The 24,527-nt window shown below is 48.5% G+C and overlaps 1 protein-coding gene across 11 annotated transcripts in view; it reads left to right on the top strand.

The window, feature by feature from the left end:
- ACACA (acetyl-CoA carboxylase alpha) overlaps nt 1–24,527 on the top strand; it is a 135,164-nt gene that overhangs the window by 6,581 nt on the left and 104,056 nt on the right. For 4 of the 11 annotated variants that reach the window (XM_040532346.1, XM_040532349.1, XM_040532352.1 and 1 more), the window contains 7 exons: nt 1,142–1,272; nt 7,031–7,077; nt 8,008–8,260; nt 21,575–21,707; nt 22,343–22,481; nt 23,355–23,464; nt 23,910–23,991. In XM_040532346.1, the coding sequence (XP_040388280.1) occupies nt 8,034–8,260; nt 21,575–21,707; nt 22,343–22,481; nt 23,355–23,464; nt 23,910–23,991 (691 nt within the window). In that variant the 5' untranslated portion in view covers nt 1,142–1,272; nt 7,031–7,077; nt 8,008–8,033. Of the gene's footprint in view, nt 1–13; nt 212–1,141; nt 1,273–2,999; nt 3,126–7,030; nt 7,078–8,007; nt 8,261–18,429; nt 18,775–21,574; nt 21,708–22,342; nt 22,482–23,354; nt 23,465–23,909; nt 23,992–24,527 lie in introns of those variants that run through there. The other 7 variants (XM_040532353.1, XM_040532350.1, XM_040532345.1 and 4 more) reach the window with 5 other exon arrangements.

Genomic DNA, 24,527 nt, shown 5'->3' with positions numbered 1-24,527 from the left:
CCCCCTGGAGCTAGGAGTGCTGGGTGTGAGCCAGCAGCTCCCGGGGTGGCTGTGCCCAGTGCCTCCAGAGGCAAGACGTAAAGCAGCGTCCAGAGATGAGTGGAACATCAGGACAGTGTCTGCAGCTCTAATCCGAAAGTCCTGATGGGACCGCTTTGGTCCGCTGCGTGGATTGTTTTGGGGAGCTGGCGTTTTCTACGTTAGACGCAAGGTGGCGGTGGAAATCATTTTTTCCTCCAAAGCCTCTGGCTTTTAAATACTGAGTAGCCACAGGTTAATGTCCCGATCACGGAAGGAAGGATAGAATATTTTTGTTGAATCTGAAGCAACCCCCTGAGTTTTCAAATGGCTCATAGTCCAGAGGTTTAAGAAAACTCGCCTGTAAGCATTATAGAAGCACAGAATCATTAAGGTTGGAGAAGACCAATCATAAAGAATCAATATAGAAGTATGCCATTCACCCTTCTCCAGTGTAAAAATAACAATTTGAATCTTCCTGAGAAATATAAACCTGTTCCACCCCGCCCAAGTGCAGTATGAAGAATAAACACGTAGCTGCAAATCAGGGTTGAAATGATTACCCAGTTGAACAAATCTTTTATTATTCTCAAGACAGAAACCATCAGGAGTCCAAAATTTGTCAGCCTTGTAAATAAAAACTCAAAAATTTTGAAAAGAGAACTAGATTTTAAGCAATTTCAAACAACTAAATGTTCATTTTGCATGTGTTTGTCCAGTACCGTTACTCCGTGTTCGCCTCCCAGCCCCAGCACTCGGTTTCGCTTTGTGACTCGGTCTGCTGCTTCTCTTCTGGGCTGGGAATGCTGAGACAAGCCTAACTTTGCAGTCTGACAAGATGATTTAGGGCACTGCCTGAAGCCGTAAGAAAGCTTAGGACTAATAGCAGCACATCTTGGGGACGGAGTTAGCAGTGGCAGTTCACCTGCTGACTGCAGAGGAGGAGATTATTATTATTATTACTTTGTTTTTGATTATCCTGGTAAACAGGCAGCTGTTGTCAGCGTTGCGAGGGTTACCATTTCTTTTCTGATGTTTAAAATCTTCCGTGGTGTTTCCTAAATGAAAGATGATTTTGGTTTTAAAAGACACCTGACCTTTCTCTCTTCTTCTTGCCTGCCAGGACAGGAGTCGTGCCAGGACGCATGGTGTCACTAACCCCCCTAACCTAGGATGATCTGTCCTGTGTTTGCACTAGTGACGTTATCAGAGCCTGGGGAAGAGACATGGAACCCGGGCTGGGCGTCATAAAAGGTAATAACATTTTCCCTGCTTTTTTCTGATATGACTTATTTGCATTATTAAGGCTATGCTTGCTTTTTTGAGAAACCGTGTGTGGGGAGGTTCCACATGCAAACAGTGTGTGTGCTGTAAGTCGCATGAAAGTAAGTAATGTATTGTGTCCGGTTTCCAAACGCAGTGGGAAAGGGACATGGATTTAAGCAACGTCCCCTACCCCTCAAGGAGCAGAATCGTGGTTACGATTGTAAATCCCCTGCCGTTGCAAAGTACGTCTGAGCTCTGTGAAGCAGGATGTTCAGATTGAAACACACATTCTTGCTGTCCACAATTTGAAGCTTGAGCACTGTCCTTTCTAACTACTTCAATCTAGAACTGAAAGAAATGAGAACCCATTTCTGTTCCCATGTAAGTCACAGCAACGTTCACCAGCTGTCCCAAATGCGGGATTTGATTCAGCATGGCTAACAATCGTTGTTGGGGGCGCCTTACCCTCAGTATACTACAACTAAATCAGTTACTGTAATTCCTCCCAAATTGCATTTCCTTGTAAAACATCGCCCACCAATACTCATTCACAATGAAGGGATTTTGATGCTGGTTCAGTAGGGAAGTACAGCTGTGAAAAATACCAAATCCAAAGCTTTTATTTGCTTGTGTAAAATTCACATAATGTTTTGGGAAGTATTCTGTGCCGTGTGTCTATGAATAAACTGTCCTCGTGTAGGATGTGCACTAGGATTCCTCTGTGAAAAAGCCCCAGTGTTAATGTTACAGGGATAACTGAAGTGCAGCTTTACGGCCCTCAACGCCGAGGGCTGCTATTAGCGTTACAGTTCAAAAGCACCTTCCCAATCCACACTTGACTGTTGGTGTATTTCGTTTGCTGTCTTCTTGCGTTCATTTCCCCGGCTGCCCTTGGCCGGGCGAGTTGCTACACCCGATTCCGTGTAGCAATCCCTCCTCCGGCAGCGCTTGCTGACTGGATGGCCGCGGCGGGCAGGGCGGGCGGGCGGCCTGCAGGTTTTCGCATGATCATCGGGGTGCCGAGAGCCCTGGGCACCGAGCGCCTGTCGCAATCCCTGCTTTTGTAAGCTGTGTGTGTGGAGTTAGGGGCGGCTTGGGGTGGTTTGGGGCACGGCGCCTCGGCGGGGCTGGGGCTTAGCGCTGCGTGTGGCGAGGCTTCAGCCTCCTCCTCCGCCTCCTTCAAATACAATTTTTACTGGGGAGAGGCCCCTTGTGTAAAATGGGGGGTCCTGAGGCACAAATAAAGGCATTTATGCTCTGAGCAGCCTTCCAGGGACACAAATGAAGGCGTTTATCCCCTGAGCAGCCTTCCAGCCGTGGTGCCGAGGGGCCTCACCCCAACACCTCACAGACCCCAGCCCCTCATGCCCGCACCGGCGCCCCCCGCGGCTGGCAGTGGTTGGCTCCGGGCCGCCCCCGTTCTCCCCCCCCCCCCCCCCCCGGTCCCAGCAGTGGGCGCGCCCAGCCGGCCGCTCAGGCCATGGGCGTCTCCTCGTTAGCCCCGCCCCGCGGCGCCCCGCGCCGCTCTCATTGGTCACGCCCCCCCTCCCGCCCCCCCCCCCGCTGCGCGCTCGCGGGGAACCAATGAGAGCGGCGCGGGAGGGGAGGGGGGCTTAGAGGCGCTTGACCCGAGGTAACCCCTCGCATCACACCACCGCGCCGACGGGGCGAGGCCCGGGGCGTGGTCGAGGGCGCGGCCGGGGGCGGAGGGGGCGTGGCCTGGGGGCGTGGCCCGGCCGGGGCTTGGCGGGGGGGGGGCTCCGCGCCGCGCCCCCAGCAGCGCCGCTGCCCAGCGCCAGGCCGGGGGCCCGCGGCGGCTCCGCTGGGGTCGGCACCCTGAGGTGAGCGGGGCGGGCGGGCACCGGGACCCCGCCGGCAGCGCCGGCACCCGCACCGCTGAACGGCGCCGGGGGCCGCGGCAGGGCCGGGGCTCGGCGGGCGGCGCCCCTGGGCGGCGGCGGGGCCCGTCCGGCCGCTGGCAGCACCCCCGGGCCCGGCACGGAGCCCCCCGGCACGGAACCCCCCCGGGCCTGCCGGAGCCCCGCCGGAGCCCCTCCGCCGGGGCAGCCCGGGCGCGGCGCTCCCCGGGGGCCGGGGGAGCGGATCCGGAGCGGCCCAGGCTCCCCCCGGTGCCCGGCCCCTGAGGGTCGGCCGGGCTCGGGCACGGCCCCGGGTGGCTCAGCGCGGGGGGGGGGGGGGCGCTGCTGGCAGCGGAGGCCCTGCTTTGTGCGGGTTTGTGCTTTCGGGCCAGGGCGGGTGAGGGGTTTTAGCCTCAGCACGCCTGGGAAGCGTGCGCGGCTCTGCGTGTGTTTGTCGTCGTGCCGTAATTTGAAAGCGGGCGAGGAGGTCCCAGCCGAGGGGCGGGGTGCGCGCAGCGCTTGGCGGAGCGCCTCGCCAGGCAGCGGGAGCGGCGGGAGGACTTCAGCGGGGTTCCGCAGCTGCTGCTGGGAGCGTTTTAGGCCGGGAAGCGAAGCGACGCTGGGTTCGGAGCCAGGCGGCAGCTTCAGGTGGAGCGGCGGCCGCGCCGCCCGCAGGTGCGGGCTGCTGGGGCTCGGGGCGTCCGCGGGGGTGGCGGCGTGGCAGGAGGGTCACGGGCGGGCGGCTCCGGAGGTGAGCCGGGTGCTCGGCGCCCGTCCCGGTGCCAGGGGCTCTCTGCGCCCTGGGCGTGCGGAGGCTGAGCTTCCAGCGCTGCCGTAGTTGTTGCGTGTTCCTAAAGGCGACTGAGGAGTCAGGCCGTTAAACAGGTACACGGCGAAAACAAAGCGAAAATAAAAGGTCGCTTTGTTGCGTACTGCCTGTGTTCGTTCAGCTGGGGTAGTGGAAGTGCACGTGTCCGTCGTTTGCTTGGTTAGCGATACAGATCCCTGGGTTTTGCGTAGTGGGCCTTTAAATAAAAGCAGTTCTCTTAGAATTCCTTTTTCTGTGGCTTATTACTATTGTAGAGGTGCTATTCTGTGTTTTTGAAGGAACCTACAACTAGTTTTCACGAATTAATGCAGTTCTTTTCGGTAGTGTAGTTCCTCTTTAAAACAGGGTGGTTTGGAAAAGAAAAATAAACTCAAAATTAAAATTAATTAAACTTAAGATTACACTTAATTTTAATTAAAACTTAATTTCTCTCCTACGTTAAGTTTCACGTCCAGGTATGGTTTGCAGTAATAAGAATGATCTTGAAGTGAAATTGCCGTAAAAACTTCTAAGGCCTGGTGTTCTCACACACGTGTTTCATTGGCGAGCCGAAAACATTTCGTGTGGTAGTAGCGTTGTGGAGAAGTGAGTTGAGTTTTGTTCTACCTCAGGCAAAAGCAGATGTGTTACTTCTTAAATTTGGATTGCAGACTTTTCGTTGCTCGTAGCACAAGGCATACAAAGAACGTGATTTGGGTTTTAAATAACCCCCCAGCTCCGCAGACGTTAAGGTATGAAAATGCTGTGCGTCTGCTGACTGCCAATATGAGCTGGCTTTTCGGGAGGGAGGAGTGTGGCTGTGATTCTGTAAAGATAAAACCGTGGTTTAACATGTGTTTATGTAATTGAGCAAGCTCCGAGTGCGTGACGTTACATGTTCTTCTGTCCCTGCGAGATGCAATTCTCAGGACGTATCCCTCCGTATTTCACAGGGCTTTTTCAGTATCTCTGCAAACCTCAGCGTAGGGTGTGTATGTAGTCGAGGAGCCGGGCAATTTTGGTTTCGGGGCCTCGTTCAACGCTATTAAAACAACGGGACGTGTGCTCGGGTTGGCGGTGCCCGGCGTGGTGGTGGTGGGTAGCTGAATTTCAGGCGCCGCCTCCCAACCTGTGGCCGTTGTTTGATGCAGCTTTGGCCTTCTGTTCGCGGTATGGGAAGCAAAAGGCTTCCGCGAGGAGGTCTCCAAGAAATTATACGTTTTATTTGGCCCCAGAGAACGCTGAAATTAAATTAAATGTGAAGAATGGATTTCAGCACACCAAGAACAAGCCGAGCTTACGTCTGGTTTGATGCCAGTTTGTTACCAGCTGATGGCGGAGCTTCAGCAGAGCTCCCGACTTTGGGCCTGGGCTGCGCGGGGTCAGCAGTGCGCTGGTAAATGCACTTGAATGGGGCTCGGTGGATAACTGACTGCTTTTGGAAGGAGTTGTACAAACACGCGGTTCAGTCAAGTCGTCTGAGCCTGGCACTGGGATCGGGGCCTTGGCGCTGCTTCGGTGCTTTCTCAGGGAGCGTTTGTGTGAAACGCTGCGCTCCTGCTGCTTTTTTTCCTTTACCTAGAGGAGGAGAAACAAAAGCCTCGATGCTTAGTTACTGAAGTATAAGTATTTCAAATAAGAAAAGTATTTCAATTAAGAAAAAGTCTTAATTAAGGAAGGGTCGGGGTTCGTTTGGCTGTATCCCATGTTCCTCAGTACTGATAGTTTTGCCAACAGTAAATCCGTCTGGATGAAATTCTCCAGGAGTGATCTGACGCCAGAATAAATATACACATAAACGTTGTCTTCGTGTTTATACGCACAAAGAAAATTTGATTAAACTTTGCTATCTGAGCAATGGGAATAAATGCGTAAAGAAATCCTCTTGTAGGGGTTAGTTTCTACACTTCACGGGTGGGGGTGCAGGCTTTGCAGTCCTGCTGCCCGGTCTTTTCCTCCTCTGCCCTCGAAAAGGGGCAGCTAGATCCACCATCTGAATACCTTCATTGAACGGGTGTTTGTGGCTTCCCAGCCACGAGGTGGTTAAGTGCATCTCCCTGTAAAATGAACTGCCTATGGCCCCAGTGAAACTGGAGTTTGTGGGAGTAGTGATGTCAACACCGGGTTTGATCTAAATAATTCAGTCAAGTACGTTCACGGTAAAAGTGCAGGAGCCAGTTGGATCTGTTTTTAATTCTCAGTTACTGATGAAAAGAAAGAGCGTGGTGTTTAAGGGTTGCAGTGCCTATAAATTCCTTGTCCGTGCTCTAATTAAAGCTATGATCACGTCCTGTTTGTGTTATAACCTGGTCTAGTTTTGCTCGTGTACCGGATGAAGGCTGTCCTGTACGTACCAAACCTACCGCGCTGCATCGCCGTAGCGTGGCTGGAGTTAGCAGGGCTGGCGAGGCTTTCTCCTTGGTTCGGGGTGGCATTAAGTGTACCAAACCAGCCCTTCTGCGGGACAGTGAATAGCAGTAGTGGAGTGCCTATTGAGAGACTGGGGCCCTGAGGCCATGGTTCCGCATCTGTCTTGTCCGTGCTGCTGCGTCACGGTTGTTACGGTTTATTTCACAGGTAAATACTGTTTTTTCACATGTAAAAGCACGGTGCGTCAGCTGCGCTTTCTAGCCCCTGGTTTCTCGTGAGGTTTCTAATTATCATCGGGATTTACTCTTGACCATCAAATTCAGCTGAAATTGGGCAGCAGGTTCAGAAGCTCAGAGGTGACAGAGGAAGAAATTTGAATCAAGCAGGTAGCACTGGCGCAAAACAGCATTTCTTTTAAAAACGGTGCTAAACCACGAGTAGGATGATCAGGTGTCCGTGTCTTGTGTGCGCTAGCACGGTGCTCAGAAGTTGCCAGAACGATGGGCTGGCAGGAGGTGCCCCGGCTTGACTCGGGCATCGCGGGTGCAGCTCCTGGTCTGATCAGCGATCAGGAGCAGGCTGTCTGACCTGCGCGGTCCTTTTCCACCCCATAACAGTTCTGCGTTCACTGTCTCATATAGTCGAGTAAAAACATGCAGAGTATTCTTCATAACAGTAATATTTACTTGTTAATTCTTTTGTTTTCCAGTTCATTTTGGAAGTGGATAACTGCCCAGATTGCAAGAATAACAAGAGGTTAGTGCACAAGCATTTCTAATTTTGAATTGTTTGATTTCCAGCTGTGTGTAGATAAGTGTGTCAAAGTTGGGCAGAGCATATCAAATGATAATACACCATCCCACCTGTCTTCGTGCTCCAAAGTATTCCTTTGTTCTCTGTCTCTCGTGTTCCTTTTTTTCCAGTTATATCTTTTTATGTTATCTAAAGAATAAACATTCATTCATTGTGGAAACAGCACTGTATTTTGTGATACTCAAGCTTCACCACGTTAAGAGATTCTTCTCTCTGTGATGATTTTTAATGGTAAATGGAGACCTGGACTTTCATATTTTCATATTGACCAGTGTAAAACGTGCCACTAAGTTTCAATATATTACCATAAAGCAGGAGCTATCCCCTACCTGACATGGATGATCTGAGACTGGGAGGTTAAAGTCCGTGTGATGTTGCAGGAGATGGCTGAGCCAGTCTGACAGCTTGCCGCTGCCAGAAAGGGGAGGTTTGCCTTCTCCATCATTCCTTACCTGGATCCTCCTGTCCCCTCCCTCCGGCTTGTCAGACCCATTGCTGCTCTGATTCCGCTTGCTAACCTTGCAGGAAAGGATCCTATTTTACTGGTTGGTTACGGTGCTTTTATAGGATCAGGGCAGAAGGTGGGCTGGAAAGCACCTGGGCTGCTGCGAGCAGGCAGTGTGAGCTAGCAGGTTTTGCGGCAGATCAGAACGACCGGCTGCTGGGATCCCCGAGTCCTCGTACGAACAGAGAAGGCAGCGATTGTAACAGAGGTGACTCGTCTTGGTCCTGGCCGCCCATCTAGGTTCAGCCATGGTGTTTGAACGTTGCATTTCCAGCTGGAAGCGAGCTTTGCTTTGTCGTCGTCTTTGTTCTGCAAGAGCAGACATTAACCTCAAGTTTTGTTTCTGTTCTTTCTTCTGCCACTTGAAGTGCTGAGAGCACAATTTGGAGGAGCCATGGAAGAGTCTTCCCAACCCACTAAACCCCTGGAGATGAACCCTCACTCTCGCTTTATTATTGGTTCTGTGTCAGAGGATAACTCCGAAGATGAGACAAGCTCCTTGGTGAAACTTGACCTGCTAGAGGAGAAAGAGAGGTCTTTGTCGCCTGTGTCTGTCTGCTCGGATTCCCTTTCAGACCTAGGACTCTCCAGTGCTCAGGATGGCCTGGCAAGCCATATGAGGTATGGATAAAATATGAGGTATGGATAAAATAATACTCGCTTCCAGTTGTCAGTCCTTTTACCCTATCCATTCCAAAGATAATCCAAAGCTACTCCTTGCAAAGTGAGTACTAATTACTCTCACCTTTATATCCAGGTTCTGGGTTTGGCTTCAGATGTTTTTACTGTGCCAAGAGATCCTCTGGCACTGTTTCAGAATGACTTCTGTGTTAATCTGCAAGAATAGCTTCTGTTTTCCGTTGCTTTTAATGAAACACCTGTGCCTAAATTCTGTAAGCACCTTTCAGAAATCTCAGCTGTTGAGTGTTATGGTGGGCTTCCCTTATACTGCCTGCCTCTTGTCACTGCTTTCAGAAAACTGAAATGTGTTGACTGAGATCTTTGAAGTTCTCGCTTCTGGACAGGCCACCTTTGTTGAGAGCAAACAACTTACAGTGTTTGCTTATTTTGTCTTTGCATGGAATTTGGTGCTTTCTGTGTAGCCAAAGAATTGACAGTACCTCTGAGTAGTGTCAGTGATGCCACGTTGATTGGAATGAATGTTTTTTGGTTTGGACAGAGGAAATCGTTTCTGCTTAAAGAAAAGATTGGTAACGTAAGAGGTGGTAACTCTTGATTGATACCCTAAGAGGTGCTGCTTGCAGCTCGGGGAGGTGTTGGCCTCACACGTGGGAGAAGGGCTCTTCCACTCCTGCTCCTAATTCTTTGTGGCTTTGATAATCTATGAAGTTGGTCTTTTGAGGTCATGGTGTTAACATTGCCTCGTTAAGAGGCCCCTTTGTTTTACTGTGGTGCTGATTTGCATACCATTAGTGGGGTGGACGCACCGAGATTTTCTGTTACAGGCTCGGTATCTTGTACTTCTCAGTGTGCGTACAGCTCAGATTCTTGGCAGAATGAAGCAAGACTCAGCAGATACCAGGTCCCCTTTATCTGTTTCCTATATTCCGGCAGGTGTGGTGCCCGGACCTGGGCATGGTATTGTCCCTGAGGCCTTTTTGGTGCTATGCAGAGCAGGGAGGTGTCGTGTATGGGGAGCAGCGGTCACCGCACTGGCTATGAAGTTAACGTGTGCTGGGTGTGACGTTCTGCACGTGTCGGTGCCGAAGTGCAGCTATTCATTTCAGGCTGTAAATTCCTTTAGAATTAAATTATTGATTCCAAAGCATCTGCAGTCATTCCTAGTTTTATGGTAACCTTGTAACTAATACATTTAAAAGAAACTACTAAACAGCATTGCCGTTGGAATTAATCCTTACCAAATCCGTGCTTCTTGCATCCTTCCAGTTCAACAGAACAGTTGCTCATCATCATCCGAATTTCCAGCTACCCAGCTACTACAGCTGTTTCATGTATACTTGCTTTATTTATGAAAATACAATCCTGGACAGTATCAAAAGCTGACAATGTCCAAATTTACTGCAGCAATTGATAGTCCCCTGTTTGCAAGTCTTTTCAGCATGTAAGGGAAGGAAACGTGTTTTTGCTTTGGGAAGATTTATCCCTGACATCTTGCAGTTGGATGTAACTTACCTTTTTGCCTGCCAGTTGCTTACAAATAGATTTGTGATTGTTTGTTCTGGTGCTTTTCAGCCTCACGTTCTCCCGACAGTTCCTCCCAGCGGTCAGAACCAAATCTAGAAAAGCATCCCCTTGACCTGCTCTTTTTGTCTGCCATTTTAAAAGGTATCGTCCTGTCCCAGAACGTACAGGACAGTCTGAATCCCGCTACAGGTCTCTCTGAGCAGTCCATCGCTACCATTAATTTGTTGCTTTTGAAGAAATGGTTGGTTCCAAAATATAATTCTGCCTTTACTGGCCAGCGGTAGCCCTCTGTGAATGACACGAAATCCTTTTCTGTTTAGCATCATGCCAGGACTTGCAGCTCCCTGGACTTTACAGCCAGTGGCGATATCCCTGATACATAAAGGAATCCTCTCCTCTGTTTTTCTCCGTGTGTCTTTCATGGATAAGAAAACGCCTTTCCTGTTAGCGTGCAGCAGGGATTTTAAGGGGTCCGTGGGTAGTACGGGCAGATGTTTGTATGACCACTCGATCCTTTCAGCTTGTTCTCCTGTTTTGCTGGTTTACTTGCTTGTGCAGAGTAAGGAGTTTTAATCTGTCCTTTTGTTGGTGGTATCCTTGCCTCTTCGGGGAGACAGACTGAAGACAGATGGCCCCAGCGCAAAGAGCCTGTAACTAGAGGATAGCAGCCCAGAGTTTGCGGAGTTGTTATGGTCAAGCTGATGGACGAGTTCAGCCAGCTGGCGGTAATAGAACAGATACAAAACCTTAAAGCAAATTTAAAGGGGATTACTCTTCCAGTGACTGTCACTTGTTGGCAGCACAGAAGGTAATTTTGAGGCTGGAAGAGCTCTGCTCCTGTAACTATATACGTTTTAGGAACAGAAGCGGGATGAAGACATAACCACTGGTGTGGAAAGAGACAATAGGAGAGCAAGAAAATCAAGCAGGGTCTGTGTGTAACTTCGAGGACACTGCCTGGCCCCAGAGAGCCCTAATGCAATAGGTGCGCAACCTTGAGCACCTCTGTTGTAACCTGCTTACTTTGGCACTCTCTTTTAAGGGTACTTGACTTTTAGTTAACTTGGAGAGAAATGCCAACTCAAATAACAAAGTTACAGCGCTGAGCTGTTTTTCTAAGATAAAGTTAGATGAATTGAAAGAGTTTTCCAGGGTGGTAGTCAGTCCCTTTCATCAAATGATTTCCAAATAATGTTTACACACGGACAAACTGAGACAAAGACAAGCTAAACAGATTGCCTGAATTCACTCTGTGACAGCAAGTTAATGGGACGTGAGAATTCTTACTTATAGCTTCCTTTTGGAAACCACGAAGGTGCGACTCTTTCTGGACTGGTGAAGACAAACTCATGGGGAGTTGAGTGCAGCGTTAGTGAAACAAGGTGCAGGTCCAAGGGAGCGTGTCTTTCTGAAGAGGTTGCCAAAAAGTCTTTCTGTTTGCTGGTTAGGCTCACAGTTCCACGCAGGACACTGTGGTTAGCTAACCATGGACGTAGCTTGTATTCGAGGTGAGCGGCTGCTGCAGAGGCGTTCTTCTCAGGGAACATTATCTTTAAAATACAGGGTTGAGTTAGCTGAAAAAGGGTTGTGTGAGCATACCCAAGCTGTCCTACCTTTTCATTAAGCATGTCAGGCAGTAAACCTGTTGCTCTGATGGCTGAAGAGAAGAGATTTCTTACAGCACAGGAGAGCTGGAAAGCAGGCTTGTCAGCCGTCCTATTGAGTTGGTTTTCCCCTCTCATATTCCAGATCACTGAAGTTCAGGCAGTAACACTTCCTTTCTCCTCTGATCTCCATTTTGTTGCTTTGTGGGGGTTGTCTGTAAGACCTTCTAACCCATCCTCCACTATTCTGTGCTAGTGACCGGACCTTTTGTGCAGCGGCTGTCCCAGCTCTCATCTTGATCTCCCAAGCAGATTTTCACCCCTGTGAGTACCAGAATGACTTTGCTAATGAGAAATGCTCTTTCTCCCTCATCAGCTTTCACAATCTGTCATTTTATAGCAAAGAAACTCATTCAAATACAGGTCAAATGAACAATCTTTTGTGGAAGATGCTTGGTGCTGGGATGGAGGCTCGGGGCGATCGTGCCTCCCATCAGATCTGGTCAGCTGGGAGCCTCCTGCGCTGTAGTAACAGGCAGTGCTGCTCCTCCTGCCCTTAGACCCCCGTAAAACGCAACATCACGACGACTCCTCGTGAAGCACACGTTTCACCAGGCTGCTTGGTGTCTGTTCAGCACCTGAGACTTTGCAGGTCTCCTGTCTGAGCTGGAAAGAGTCGCCAAGAGCCTTATCATCTGCCGGGGCTGTGATGCCTGATCGATACCTCCTGACCCAGCTCTGGGCAGTCGGTGCCAGCCCGTGTTTCTTCACTTGGGCATGCGGGGCGTGCGTGCGCCGTGCTGATCCATCTAGCCCCTTATTGATCCGGCCAAGTGTTTGTGCTGTTGCTAAAGCCAGTCTTGCCGGGACAGGCTGTACAACGCCGGCTTTCGTGCCCCTGCGTAGCTGTAAGACCTTTGGTTGTGCTGCTTGATGGCTACGTTACGGGATTGAGAAAGCCGTGATCTGATAACGAACTGCAAATCAGCGTGTGTTGCAGCAGTGTTAGGAGAACTGCGGGCTGGGAGAGTAACTGCAGATCGAAACGTCCTGAGTCTTTCTTGTAGCTGTGCTGTATTTAAAGAGTATCAGTGATAAAAACTGTAAATTCCTTCCTCTCTCAGTTACCGCATTGAACATGGAAAAGAAGCCTCCTGAAAGAACGTACTTGTAGATAGTTTACATTAACAACATTTACTCTTCGTTGCGTTTTGCACCTGTAGATAATTACACTCAACAACACTGTTTTTATTTTTGTCTTTTGGATTCCAGGCATAATTGTGTTGTGTTTGAGCTCAGAAATACCCATCGACTGAAGGCAGTAGTCCTGTTTAGACAGGACACAGCGTTTGCGTGCTGTGCAGTGAGCCGTTAGACAGTCGTTATGTTCCTTCTGAAGCCTTCAGTGGTGGATTAAGTAACATCTCCGTAAATGCCACTTGGAAGATACTTTGGGTCTGTTTATTTTGTTTTAAATTGGTTTTGCCTATTGCTATATTTAATTCCTGTTTTTAAAGATAGCATCCTGTATCAAATTCTTTTTAAAAACAGAATAAATCCTGCGTGTCTCCCGGTATTTGTACTGCAGGGGTCTCGTTTCATAAGCAAAAGCGGGTGTACAAAGTCACCTGGCAATCCCCTTGCATCAACTGAAAGCCAAATTTTTGGAAGTAGCTCAGCTAATACCTCTGATAGTACACCCACAGAGATTTAATGCCTTACGTTATTTGGACTTGTCAGTAAATAGTCTCAGTAAGTTATTGAGATGCATAAGAAGAGCTAATCGCCTATTAAAATCATCTTGAAAGAAGGCCTCAATTTAGGGCTGGAGAGGAGCGCACTGAGTGCGCCTAGCCTGGCACAGGGAGAGGGTGCCAGCTTCGAGACCAGGCTTAGAATAATTGCAGAGCACTGAAGGAAATAAAGGAGCCTTTTGAACTTGTTTTGAGTTAAGAAAATGTCTCTCCAGTCCAGCTGTTTGTGGTTAGGAGTTTATAGAGCACTGATCTTGTAGGGCCCTCGGTGCGGCCGTGTTTTTATGTACGAATGTGCGTGAGTACCCGCCTGCTGTGGGGGCTGCGAGGCTGGTGCTTTCACTGCCGCTTCCAAGACTGGCCCGGCTGCATGGAGAAGGACTCTTCTGAACAGACACCTTCCGTGCCAGGTTTTCTGCGGACTCCCAGCCCTGGGGCCAGAGCCGCAGTTGGAGTCGTCTCCTGCTGCTCTGCTCCCCGCCATCAGTTGCCATGGTGCTGCTGAGGTTCTGTGTAGGGCGACTCCGTGGGTTTGCATCTCGCAGGCCGGAAGGCCCTTAATGAAGCTGTCGTGGCACGCTGCTCCTTTTCCTTTTCCTTTGCTTGTGATCAGTCGCCGTCGGCTCAGCAGGCAGGGCAGGGTGATGCTGGTGCCTGTTTCTGCAGGTTGTTCAAATAAGGCTGTGCATCTTCAAGGAGCCCCCCCCCAAAACACAGGATTTACGTTTTGTTACCCCAAGTGTCGTTGAGCTGTGTTGCAATTTTGAACTTTATCCACCGGGAGAGAAAATTTGAATTTCCTTCTGTATCTGCTGTGAAAGAGGAAGCTTGGGATGCGTTTTGGTCGCTGGCAACTTGTGAATTACTTTTTCTTCTCTACAAGCTACCCTATTTATTGACAAATACACTTCAGAGGCCTCTTCGTCTGTATGCCTGTCAGAAGTGGCAAGAACGCAGAGCATCTCCAGGCTAGGTGACGACTGGCATCACTGTGCTCCGTCCTGTAACCCCGTCCATGAGACCAGACGTACGGCCTGGCACGTGGCCTGTGTGGTGACACGGGCAGCACCCTGCTTTCTGTGCAGGATGCTCTCCCAACGTGCTGAAACGCAACCCCCCAGCCCCTTCGTTCTTGTTGTTCCTCTCTCCTTCATGCGGAGCAGATCTGTTCAAAGCTTGAACTTTGTCAAAGGGCACTGGGAAGGACTTCTCAGCTGCAGGACTGTCCCGCTGCGTGTGTTGACTTTTGTACTGGTCGTGGATGTTGATTTGATTTAAATTTGGCTGTTTATTTGGACAGATATTTGTGTGTACTGGGTATTTTTGAGGTCTGGGAATGTGGCGCGAGGGTCTAGGCAGGAAGGATGTGGTGAAGAAATGGGTTCTGGAAGATGAATTTGAAGGAGAGGAAAGGGCCTCGGGGCGTGCACGAGGCTTGCTGAGCACGAGACTGCCTGAAGGCGAGCGCAGGATGCGCTGGAAGGAACGGTCGGAGGGAGTGGGGCACAGATGTAGGAGGGCCTCAGGCGTGGGGAGGTTTGGATCGCAGTACGTAAGAGCGTGTGATCCGAAGGAGCTCAGGAAGCTTTGGGCCGTCAGGTTCCCTCCCATGATAACAGGCGAGGTGTTGCTTTAGAACTGGCGGAGAACACCAGTGATGTGGCGTGTGCGCCCCGTGGTACGGTTCAGTTTAAAATCCGTACAGCACAATGGATAAACGCCGGGCAGGTGATTTAGGGGAAAAAAAAACAGCTGACCGAGAAGTGTCGGCATTTTAACGCCTGCATGCGCTGCAGCTGTGGTACGGGGCTGTTGGAGAGGAACCCCAGCAGCTCGTGCTGGAACCAGCTACTGCTTTAGGCTGTGCACCTGCCCTGACTGCTGGTCAAAATCTGCGTTAGCGTGAACGTGGAGTTACGTAGCCAAGAAGCAGGGAGAGGGCTGTCGTGTTTCGGGCTGTGTCCTTTATTTAACTTCCTGAAGTCTTTGGGCTCAGCCTTGTGTCAGAGCTGCGATGAGTCTCATTGTGTTCTGATTTATAGGTCGAAGCACTGATTTCTGGCAACATCTGTATTCGAGTTCTGTCTCTTTAAGGCTGCAGGAGAAAATGGCTTTGAATAAGTGCAGATTGCTGCCTCCCAGTGTCTGTTGCCCAAGACATAGCCAGCCCTTTACTCTGGCCACACAAGTCTGCATTGCTTGCTGGATTACATGTATGCTTGCTTGTTCTCATGGCTTTTTCGTGAAATAGGTTGCAAAGGCAGCCCTAAAAGCAGAGCAGATCTCGTGGATGCCTCGAGAGTGTTAAAGTCCCACCACCCAGATCAGATGCATGCACACATCAGCACGCGCATATTTACAAAACATAAAGCCTGCATTGACGAGAGGAGCTGCCCTCCCTCCAAACCCTTTACAGGCCTAATCAGGGGGAGAAACGGAATAATCCCGTCTCGGTGTGCGTGTGCATGTGCGTGTGTGTGCTGCAGTCTCCTTAAGGCTGCCTTTCAAACGAGCCGGCTAATGCATCACCGCCCGTGGAATAAACTGCTACGTCACGGAGAGCACTTGGCATGTTCCAGTGCTGGGATCAATGCGGGCTCCTAGCTGCGATGTGCGTCAGGTATGTGTCCGTAACGAGCGCTGTTTTTGTAGGAGAGCAGGAGAGAGCCGCGCAGGCTCTCCTTTTGTCTGACAGCAGGCCTCGGCCCTAAAGAGGGGGACGGTTTCCCGGCGTTATTTACCGGTTGGTCCTGAATGGTATTGTGTTAGGAAGTGAGCTTTGTAGCGTGTGTTTGTCGGTAAGTATCGGTGCAGAAGGGCACAGCCTCGTGTAGCGTGTTTCTGTAGGGGTGCTGCGGCAAATCGCGTCCATTGGTGTCGTAGCAGGGAATTCAGCTGCTAGAAGGCAAAAGGAATATTTTTAACCACTGCTGAAGCTGTTTCTCTAACGTGAAGCTGTGTGGAGCTGTAGGGTTTGGTTCCTTGCAGCTACGGTGGTCAGAAACCGTTTGGGCTGGGAGCTGTGGGCAGGCTTTTTTGGGAGCACAGGCAGATATTGGGGAAACGGTTTTCACAAAAACTGAAAAATAAAATTTCAATGACACTGACCGTAAATTTTATTCTCGAGTCAGGATCAGAAACAGGAAACTTACTGGAACCATAGATCACGCAAGAATGTTACTTAGAAAATGATGGAGCGTGCCATGTTCTGTGTGCAATGCGTGGCCGGCGAGGGCGCTGCCTGCCTGCTGGGCTTTGCTGGTCCTATTTAGCGGTGTCCAGAAGAGAAAGCGACACAGATCTTACCGAGCCGAGTCTGAAATTTAAGTCTCTAGCGCTGTGGTGGCTTGTTTGGAAGTGGGGAGGCGGTGAGTTTCTGGCAGCCACCCCGCGGGAGCCTGACACCCTGGGGAAGGTGTGTGCCCGTGGCCGAGGCCGTGCTGCGCTGCGGGGGCCTGGATCTGTGCATGGTGCGCAGGAGGCCTGTCAGGATGGAACCAGTGCTGGGGAGTGCTGAGGCAAGTTGCTTTTTCTGACGTGCTTCTGTTTTACATTGAGTTTAACAAGAGATTTCTGACGTACTTCATAGCTGGGTGGCCTGAGCAGCTCCTCAAAGAGGGAACAAAGGCTGACGGGTGAGAGAGGCATTTAGTAACCGGGCAGATATATCCTGTGTTTTAACACAGCCCCTTCTTTTTATCTGGGCACAAGTAAAGTGTGCAGCTGGAAGGGATCCCCCGAGTCATCTGGGCTGTGCTTTTGCCCCAAGGTAGGGTCACCTGCACAGTAAGCCAGTCTTGATCAGGTACTACTCAAACCTGTTGTGAAACCTCGCTTTTCCCACAGCACAGCCTGTGCAATCACTTTGCTTGCTGCTTTAATCCACAATACTATTAGAAGGCTTTTGTAATACGTGGTCTCTTTGTTGTAATGTAAGTTCGTTGCTTCCCATTGACGGGACACAAAGAAAATACCAGTCCTGTCCTGGCAGTGGCAGGACCCGTGGTCTGCCTGGGTCCGGGGGTTTTTGGTTGTTCAAACTGTTCTTTGACCAGTCTCTCTTGTATCTGCTGTCTGAGGTTTGTTTCCACTCTGACTTCCTTTGCTGCCACAGCGTGTCGCTGTCCTGCTGCGCTCTTCTGCTGACAATGCTTGAAGAAATTGGATCTGTGCAGAATTGTTTGCCTGCACTTTATCAGACACGTGGCGCTTGCAGTCGGTCATTGCTCATACTGCTGTCTATTCTTAGTTCCCCATCTCCTGCAGTGACCTCACCTTGCTCTTCAGGGCTCAGGATTGCAAGCTGTCGTCTTATTAACATGCCTTTTTCCTCTGGGCACTCACTCCTCTTTTTATTATTATTATTATTATTATTATTTATTTTTGAGTGATCCTGGATGGTTGGATGGCATTTGCTCAGACTCTTGGAATACGTGTGCATCAAATAAGAGCCGAGCTCCCTGGGTATGGCCTTGCACTAGAACAGACCTGAATGCTGTGATATTTAAAAATGTAATCCAGTTGCTGCCAATCCAGGTTTGATCACCAGTGTGTTATAGCTGCAGTCATTGCCCTTGCTCATCCTTCACCCACCCACCAAATTTGTAGTTTGTTTCTGCGTGTGCTCGATACTGAGTAAACATTCCTCCTCTCCCGTGATGCTATGGACCCGGTGGTGCTGCAGCACCTTTGCTTGTGAGGATGTTTAATCTTATAGCACTCAGAGTGAACTGGTCTCTGTTTTATGGGTGGAGAAACTGAGGCACAACAAACAGGGGTATCTTGTCCAAGCCCTCCCAGCTTCCTTCCAGGCTGGTGTCCGTGTGTTCTTTGTCTCGTGTTCGGATCACCGACGTGCACTGTGCGCCTCTGCAGACTGTGTGTCTGACTTTCCCCTCTGCCATCCTGGAAATGCTTTCCTCATCCCCTCCCCACCCACTGTGACAATCTGATTTTAAATACTGTGCCTTGATTGAGTTCTTCGCGCTGATTTCCCACCGTGGCCGCTCCTCAGCAGCTACCTTTGCGACAGCACGGGAGGTGCTTGCAGGTCCGGGCAGCGCAGGGCTCCGGTGGATGCCAGCGGGCTCTGCCGGCACGCGGGGAAGCTCTGCGGTCTCGTACGAGACTCCTCCGGCGTGGGGAGCGTGGACGGGGCTGGCTGCAGCTCTGGGAAGCTGCTTCACAGCGTGTGCTGCGGCAGCAGGGCTGCGTGCTGAGCCCGGTTATGTAACCTGTAGATCGTTTTCTCTTTTCCTGATCAGCTGCTTTCCTCTGAACGCGGAGCAGGGGAGCTGCTACCCTCTGAATGTGCATGCTGTGTCACAGGAAGAAAGAGTGGCAGAGGGGTGGCAGAAGGCAGGGGACAAAGGTTAACAGTCTGGAGCAATCCGGGAAGTGCCACTGCTTCAAGGAGAACCGTGTGAGTGGCAGAGGCTCTCGGCAGCTTTGCCCTGCTGGGTTTTGAGCTGCAATATTGAAGAGTATAAAACAGCAGCAGTTACACTAGAGGAGTCGTTGGCAAGCTTGCAATCTGTTAATTCCTTCACTGAGACAGCATGGAGGAGTCCGCAGATCAGAGTCAGGAAATGAGATATCACATGCTGCAGAGGTAAGAATTGCAGATATGATTGTCTCTCCCCATAACAGCACCCATCTTGGATGGAAGCAGCTGGGCACTGTACTGGAATTTGTACTGCTATTTTTCCATGTTAATTTTATCCCTCAGAAACACTCGCCATTTTCTGTAAGGTGTTTGTGCATGCAGTCTGTAGGAAGATGCTAAACTGCATTGTAGTTGGGGAATCAGGGTTCATAAAGTTTGAGATTCTGCACAACTTCTAACCTCTATAAGCAGAAGGATAGGTGAGCGTTTTGGAAGTTCTTACGTGGTAAAACACTGCAGCTGTGACCTGGTGAGTAGTAGGGGTAACTGTTACTAAGTCAACATTTATTCTGTTTTGTTTAGAGCTCAGTCTTCTTTTTTCATTACTGTCCAACTTCTCCCCAACCTTACCCTGCAAAAAGAAGAAGAAAATCTTTCCTGGTTTGGTTATAATGTGCCACCTGTGATTATTAGCGAACAAACTTAATATTCTTGGCATGCATCCCATCACAAATTAAACGGAACTATACTTGCTTATAAACAAGTGTTTGTATTTTATTTTGGATGACAAAACGACAATAAAATCAGAAGTTTATCCGTAGCAGTATCTTTATTCGTGTAATAATTTGAACTTGGCAAGTTAGTCCATATTCATAAATGTTCACAGATTCTGAACCCCAAGTTTTTTGTCTTTTTTTTTTTTTTGAGACTGCTCTGAATAAATGTGCAATGAATAAACCTGTATCACTTATTCCTTGGGCTGTGCTCCTTCCTTGCCATGCCATAGATTCTGGTCTTCTTTAAAGACAAATTTGATGGAAATTCAGCCTTACTGACACTTTTACTCTCTCTCTTGGCTGTTGGCCTCTGTCCTTAAAGTCCCAGGCAGAGATTTGCACAGCGTGGTTAGTGAACTCTTGCTGATAGCAGCCGGTGTAAAGTGCAGTGACACCGCTTATCTCTGAAGTGCAGCTTGCTGGAAGAAGGGAAAGTTTTCTGGGGAAGTACCTCCATGCACTAAACTTGATCATATGCCATTCTCTGGCTATCAGCTGGCAGCTCTTTGGTCTGACCAGGTACAGCCCTTTGTATGGCCTACAATGTCTCTGGGAGATGGATGTTTTTTATTTATTTTTAAGCATGTGTTAAAATCATCCTATTGATCTCCTGTCTCTTACCTTTTATTTCTCCCCTCCTGTCTGTGTTAGTACCAAAATTATGGGAAAGACTGCTAAAAGGAAAAATCTGGGTTCAAACTGCATAATAGCTGTGGTTCGTTCAGGATTTCTTTCATCAGCAATTTTTTTTTTAGTCAGAGTTCTGGCCTGTGGTGTTACTGTGCTCCTGCAGAAGAGCTGAGGGGGGTCTGCCCTCCAGCTAGGTAGATCCCCATGGCACCCGTAGGACACGGCCTGTTTCTGAGCGGGCTGTGCCTCCTCCCGGGCTGCCACCCAGCACCTCCAGCAGCAGCAACTCACTCAAGCCCCAACCTTAGCACGGCCGCGAACCTCGCGGCTCGCAGGCTGCTTGGCCTCTGGGGCTTGCCCTTGGGTTTGCTTTCCCTTCGTGCTCTCCCGTAGTGATTCCGCCCGCTTTCTGTCCCGTCTCGTCCTGTTTCCCAGTGGGGTTGCTCAACGCATCAACGCTTCAGCAGCTGATTAGGTCAGAGGCCCCTGATGGCTTCCACAGGCACAGGGCAGGCGGCTGGGCCCATGGGGCCGCCGGGCACAGAGCCGCTGGCTGCTCGCATGGCTGCACCCCGGGCCTGCAGCTTGGGCCTTCCCTGCACCTCGAGCAGTCCTTGAAATATCTCCCCTGTGCTCCCTACAGAAAGGTTCTGTGGCCAGCATGGTAGCTGGGGGGGATTTTCTGTCAGGGTGTTTGTGGAGAAGGAGTCTGTTGAAAGCACGCTAAATGTAGGAAGAAAATGCTGGTAAATGATAGGGGGGCTGGAAGAGGCAAAGCTCAGAGGCTTTAAAGTGAGAAGTAACTTGTTGCTGCCCCAGTCATGCTGCGGTACAGTAGACGCACGCTGTGAGTCAAGTCTTCTCTCACAATTTCAGCTTTGTAAACTTTAGCAAATCAAATCCTGCCATGGTTGCAGAAGCAAAGGGTGATTTATCCATTTTTTTCCTGAGGAAGCTGAAGCATAAGAAAGGGACATGACATTCCTATTTCCACACCAAAAGGGCGGCAGAGCACAGAGTTGATTGGACACAAAACTGGCTTTGTCATATTAGCAGTAACATGATGAATTTGTCCTCCAGAACGTATCATAAAGATATGAAAGATTGGGTAGTGGAAAATCCTTGGAAAATGATTTTAAGTTACCAGTCACAGAGATGGCAGAGCCTCTCATTTACACTTGGAGGGTTACTTGCTGTGGTTCTCAAATAGGATTTCCTGATAGAGTCCGATTTAGTACATTGTTTTACCAAAGCAAGAAAAGTCGTCGCTTGTCAGCTTTCCCAGAGGTCTTGGAAGCAAAGTGGTGGAGCATAGTCAACACAGCTCTTCTGTGATGGGCAGCTGTATGCAGCAAACACATTTCTACCTGCTTGTAGATCAGCGTAACTAGAATTTCTCCAGGTAACCTGGCATTTGCAGAGATACAACTGAAAGGTCGTTACAAAACAAATTCATCCTTGTAAGAACTCAGAGCCAGGCCATGGTGGGCTGGAAGCAGGGAATAATTCTAGGGGAATATGGTCAAGGGGATCTTTACAAATCATTGACGTATCCTGCTCCATTCATGAACATCTGCACTGCCAAGTTCCTTTTTTCTGTCCCCCTCATATTACCTTAGGCCCAGCATGTCTGGCTTACACCTTGTAAAGCAAGGCCGGGACAGGAAGAAAGTTGACGTGCAGCGGGATTTCACTGTGGCTTCTCCAGCAGAATTTGTTACTCGTTTTGGAGGGAATAAAGTTATTGAGAAGGTAAGTTGCTGACCTTTTTGACTTCAGCAGATTGCATTCTTGTTCCCTTCCCTTGAGCAGTGACTTCTCTACATAGAAGGCTGTACATTGCATGTATCAAAATACTAATATTCCTGCACTTGAAAATTGTATTTCTGCCTGTAATTATTCCATTTCAGTTTTATTTTAAATGTGATAAGTAGACGTCCCATTGTTTTAATTTGGTGTGACAGGAAAAAAAAAAGAGTGAGCTAGAGCACTTCTGCTGGTACAGGAATATATTTTATAGACATATAACAAATGTTGACTGGACAAAACACTAAGAAATGTATTTAAAAATACATAGTCATTTAATGGATGAGGTCTTCTCCATTCAGGTATTAAAAATTTTAGCAACTCATTATGCCTGTTCTCATGCGTCCTCCTGCTCTTTAATCCAAACAAAACAATACGTTAACATCTTTATGGTCAAGCAGGAGCTGATTTCTGGTTTGCTTGATGGGGCATTGAATGGTTTTGGTGAATTGAAAACTGGCTGAGGAAACTGAACCAAAAAATTGGATGAAAGACTCTGCTGAGAAAACAGCCAGATTTATTATTGCTTAGTGCTTTGTGTTATTTAGACTCTATCTCTTCCCCGCATCTGATATACTTAGGTCCTGATAGCCAATAATGGGATTGCAGCAGTGAAATGCATGAGATCGATCCGACGCTGGTCCTATGAGATGTTTCGAAATGAGCGGGCGATCAGATTTGTTGTCATGGTGACTCCTGAGGATCTGAAAGCAAACGCAGGTGAGTGAAGGTGCACAACCATCTCCACACAGGCCTGTGTGCCCACAGGGGTGCAAGAAGTTGAGTGTATGTCTGCTGTATCACATGCCATTCTGTCAGGTAACAGACTTTTTTGGGAGGAGATTATACATGTTCGTTTGAAATTGGAAGGAATACAAAGCACCAGACGGGTAATCTTGCGTTACCTATTCATTCAAAACCATATTCAGATCTGACTGGAATATACTTACCTTAAACATGGTTTTAGGTTTATATTTTTAAGTTTGATTTCACATATTTGCTGACAATCTATAAGCATTTATATACTTTAGCAAGTACCTGCTTCCTGTAGGTTTCTGGGAGTTACCTGAATTACCGTAGATCCTGAGTGTTATGCACTTACGCACACATCAAAACTTTTAAAGTGTTTTTCAGGCTTTTTTTTTTTTAAGCGTAGCAGTGAATAGTAATTTCCCTGCCTGATGTTCTGGAGTGACGGTGGTCTGATGCCAGACAGGAGACTGGAGGATTTGATCCCCAGTTAGAAAGGAGGGTAGGAAGTATGCTTCTGGGATGTGATTCTGACTGTCAGAATGACGAATTAAAAACAACCTTAAAGTGGGAGATAATCTTGAACTGATTTACAGGAATGTTTGAGCAGTTTTAGAATAGATTTATTTTAAAATGCTTTCAAGACAGGAAGTTTAATGTTTGCTATAGGTATTTTATTGTGTAGAAAATACTCTTGGATCACTGTCATGAATTTCCAAAGTCAGTGAGAAAGAAAAGTGGATACAGATTTTAGAATTTGCTCATACTGTAGATTTAGGGAGTTTTAGACCAAGTACCATTAATTAGATTTGCAATCTAATGCAACCTTTGTTGTGTTTGCAGAGTATATTAAAATGGCGGATCACTATGTCCCAGTTCCAGGAGGACCAAACAACAACAACTATGCAAATGTGGAACTCATTCTTGATATTGCTAAACGGATTCCAGTGCAGGTGAGAAGTGTCACAGTTTTTAAATCATGAAATGACACTAAGGAATGTTCTCTTAAATAATGAGTTGTATCTGGTGAAAAAGATAGGTCAAAGAAATGGAAATGACAACCCTATACTAGCACTAAAAGACAAGAATATTAGAAAGCAGTCAGATTCCCAGTATGAATATCTGCGGGAGATAGAAGGTTTCCTTCACCCTTTCACTTCCCTAAGCTTAGTTCATCTTCAACAACTTCTTTGCTTTCTTTGACTCGTCTGCAAGATGCAATATGCTGGTCCTTTAAACTAAACATACTCAGGAATCTTGTCTGGCTTATGAATGTTACGAGGATCTTTTCTGTTCAGTGGAGAAAAGAAAGACTTGGAAGTATCTGCATGCTTTGTATTTCTGCTTACTTGCCAGTTTACTAAAACAAAGAGTGAATTATGTTATGTTCTTCTGCAGGCTGTATGGGCTGGCTGGGGCCATGCCTCCGAGAACCCTAAACTACCAGAACTTCTCCACAAAAATGGGATTGCTTTCATGGGTGAGGATATGTACTTCTGACCAGAAGCGTCATCTCCATATCTGAATATAGGATAAGGTTTTGGATATGCTGTGTTTAAAACTAAAAATTGACTTAATGTGATAAAAGTTATGGTCTGAACATAGCCTTTAGCTTGGGAGACAGTTGTATCATGTTCTGACTTCTAGCAGATCTGCAATGACTTAAGCCATCACTGCAGAAATACTCTGAGCCTTTGAAGAAGAGTGAATTTAAAAGCTGCGTTTTGATTCCAGTTTGAATCTCTTACCAGTCATTAGCTACAGTCCCACACAAGCCAAATTTCTAGTGAAATCAGGGCACTGAATTATTATTCCAATAGCACGTGATGTGCACACCTAGTACCAGCTACTAGCACCTGCCATCTCTTTGAGAGCAGGCTTAGCTTGAAGAGAAACACATGGGCAGGTAGTGGTGCTTGCAGGTTGGGTGTTCCAAGACTTACTTAACATGATGGGCACTTAACAAGCTATTGTGATACGGCTGTGGTGGCATTGCTATGGTTACAATTACCTTTT

This window comes from Cygnus olor, chromosome 20 (assembly GCF_009769625.2).
Source record: "Cygnus olor isolate bCygOlo1 chromosome 20, bCygOlo1.pri.v2, whole genome shotgun sequence".
NCBI lineage: Eukaryota > Metazoa > Chordata > Aves > Anseriformes > Anatidae > Cygnus > Cygnus olor.
The sequence above is the reverse complement of the archived record's forward strand: the minus strand, read 5'-3'. Positions and strand labels throughout refer to the sequence as shown.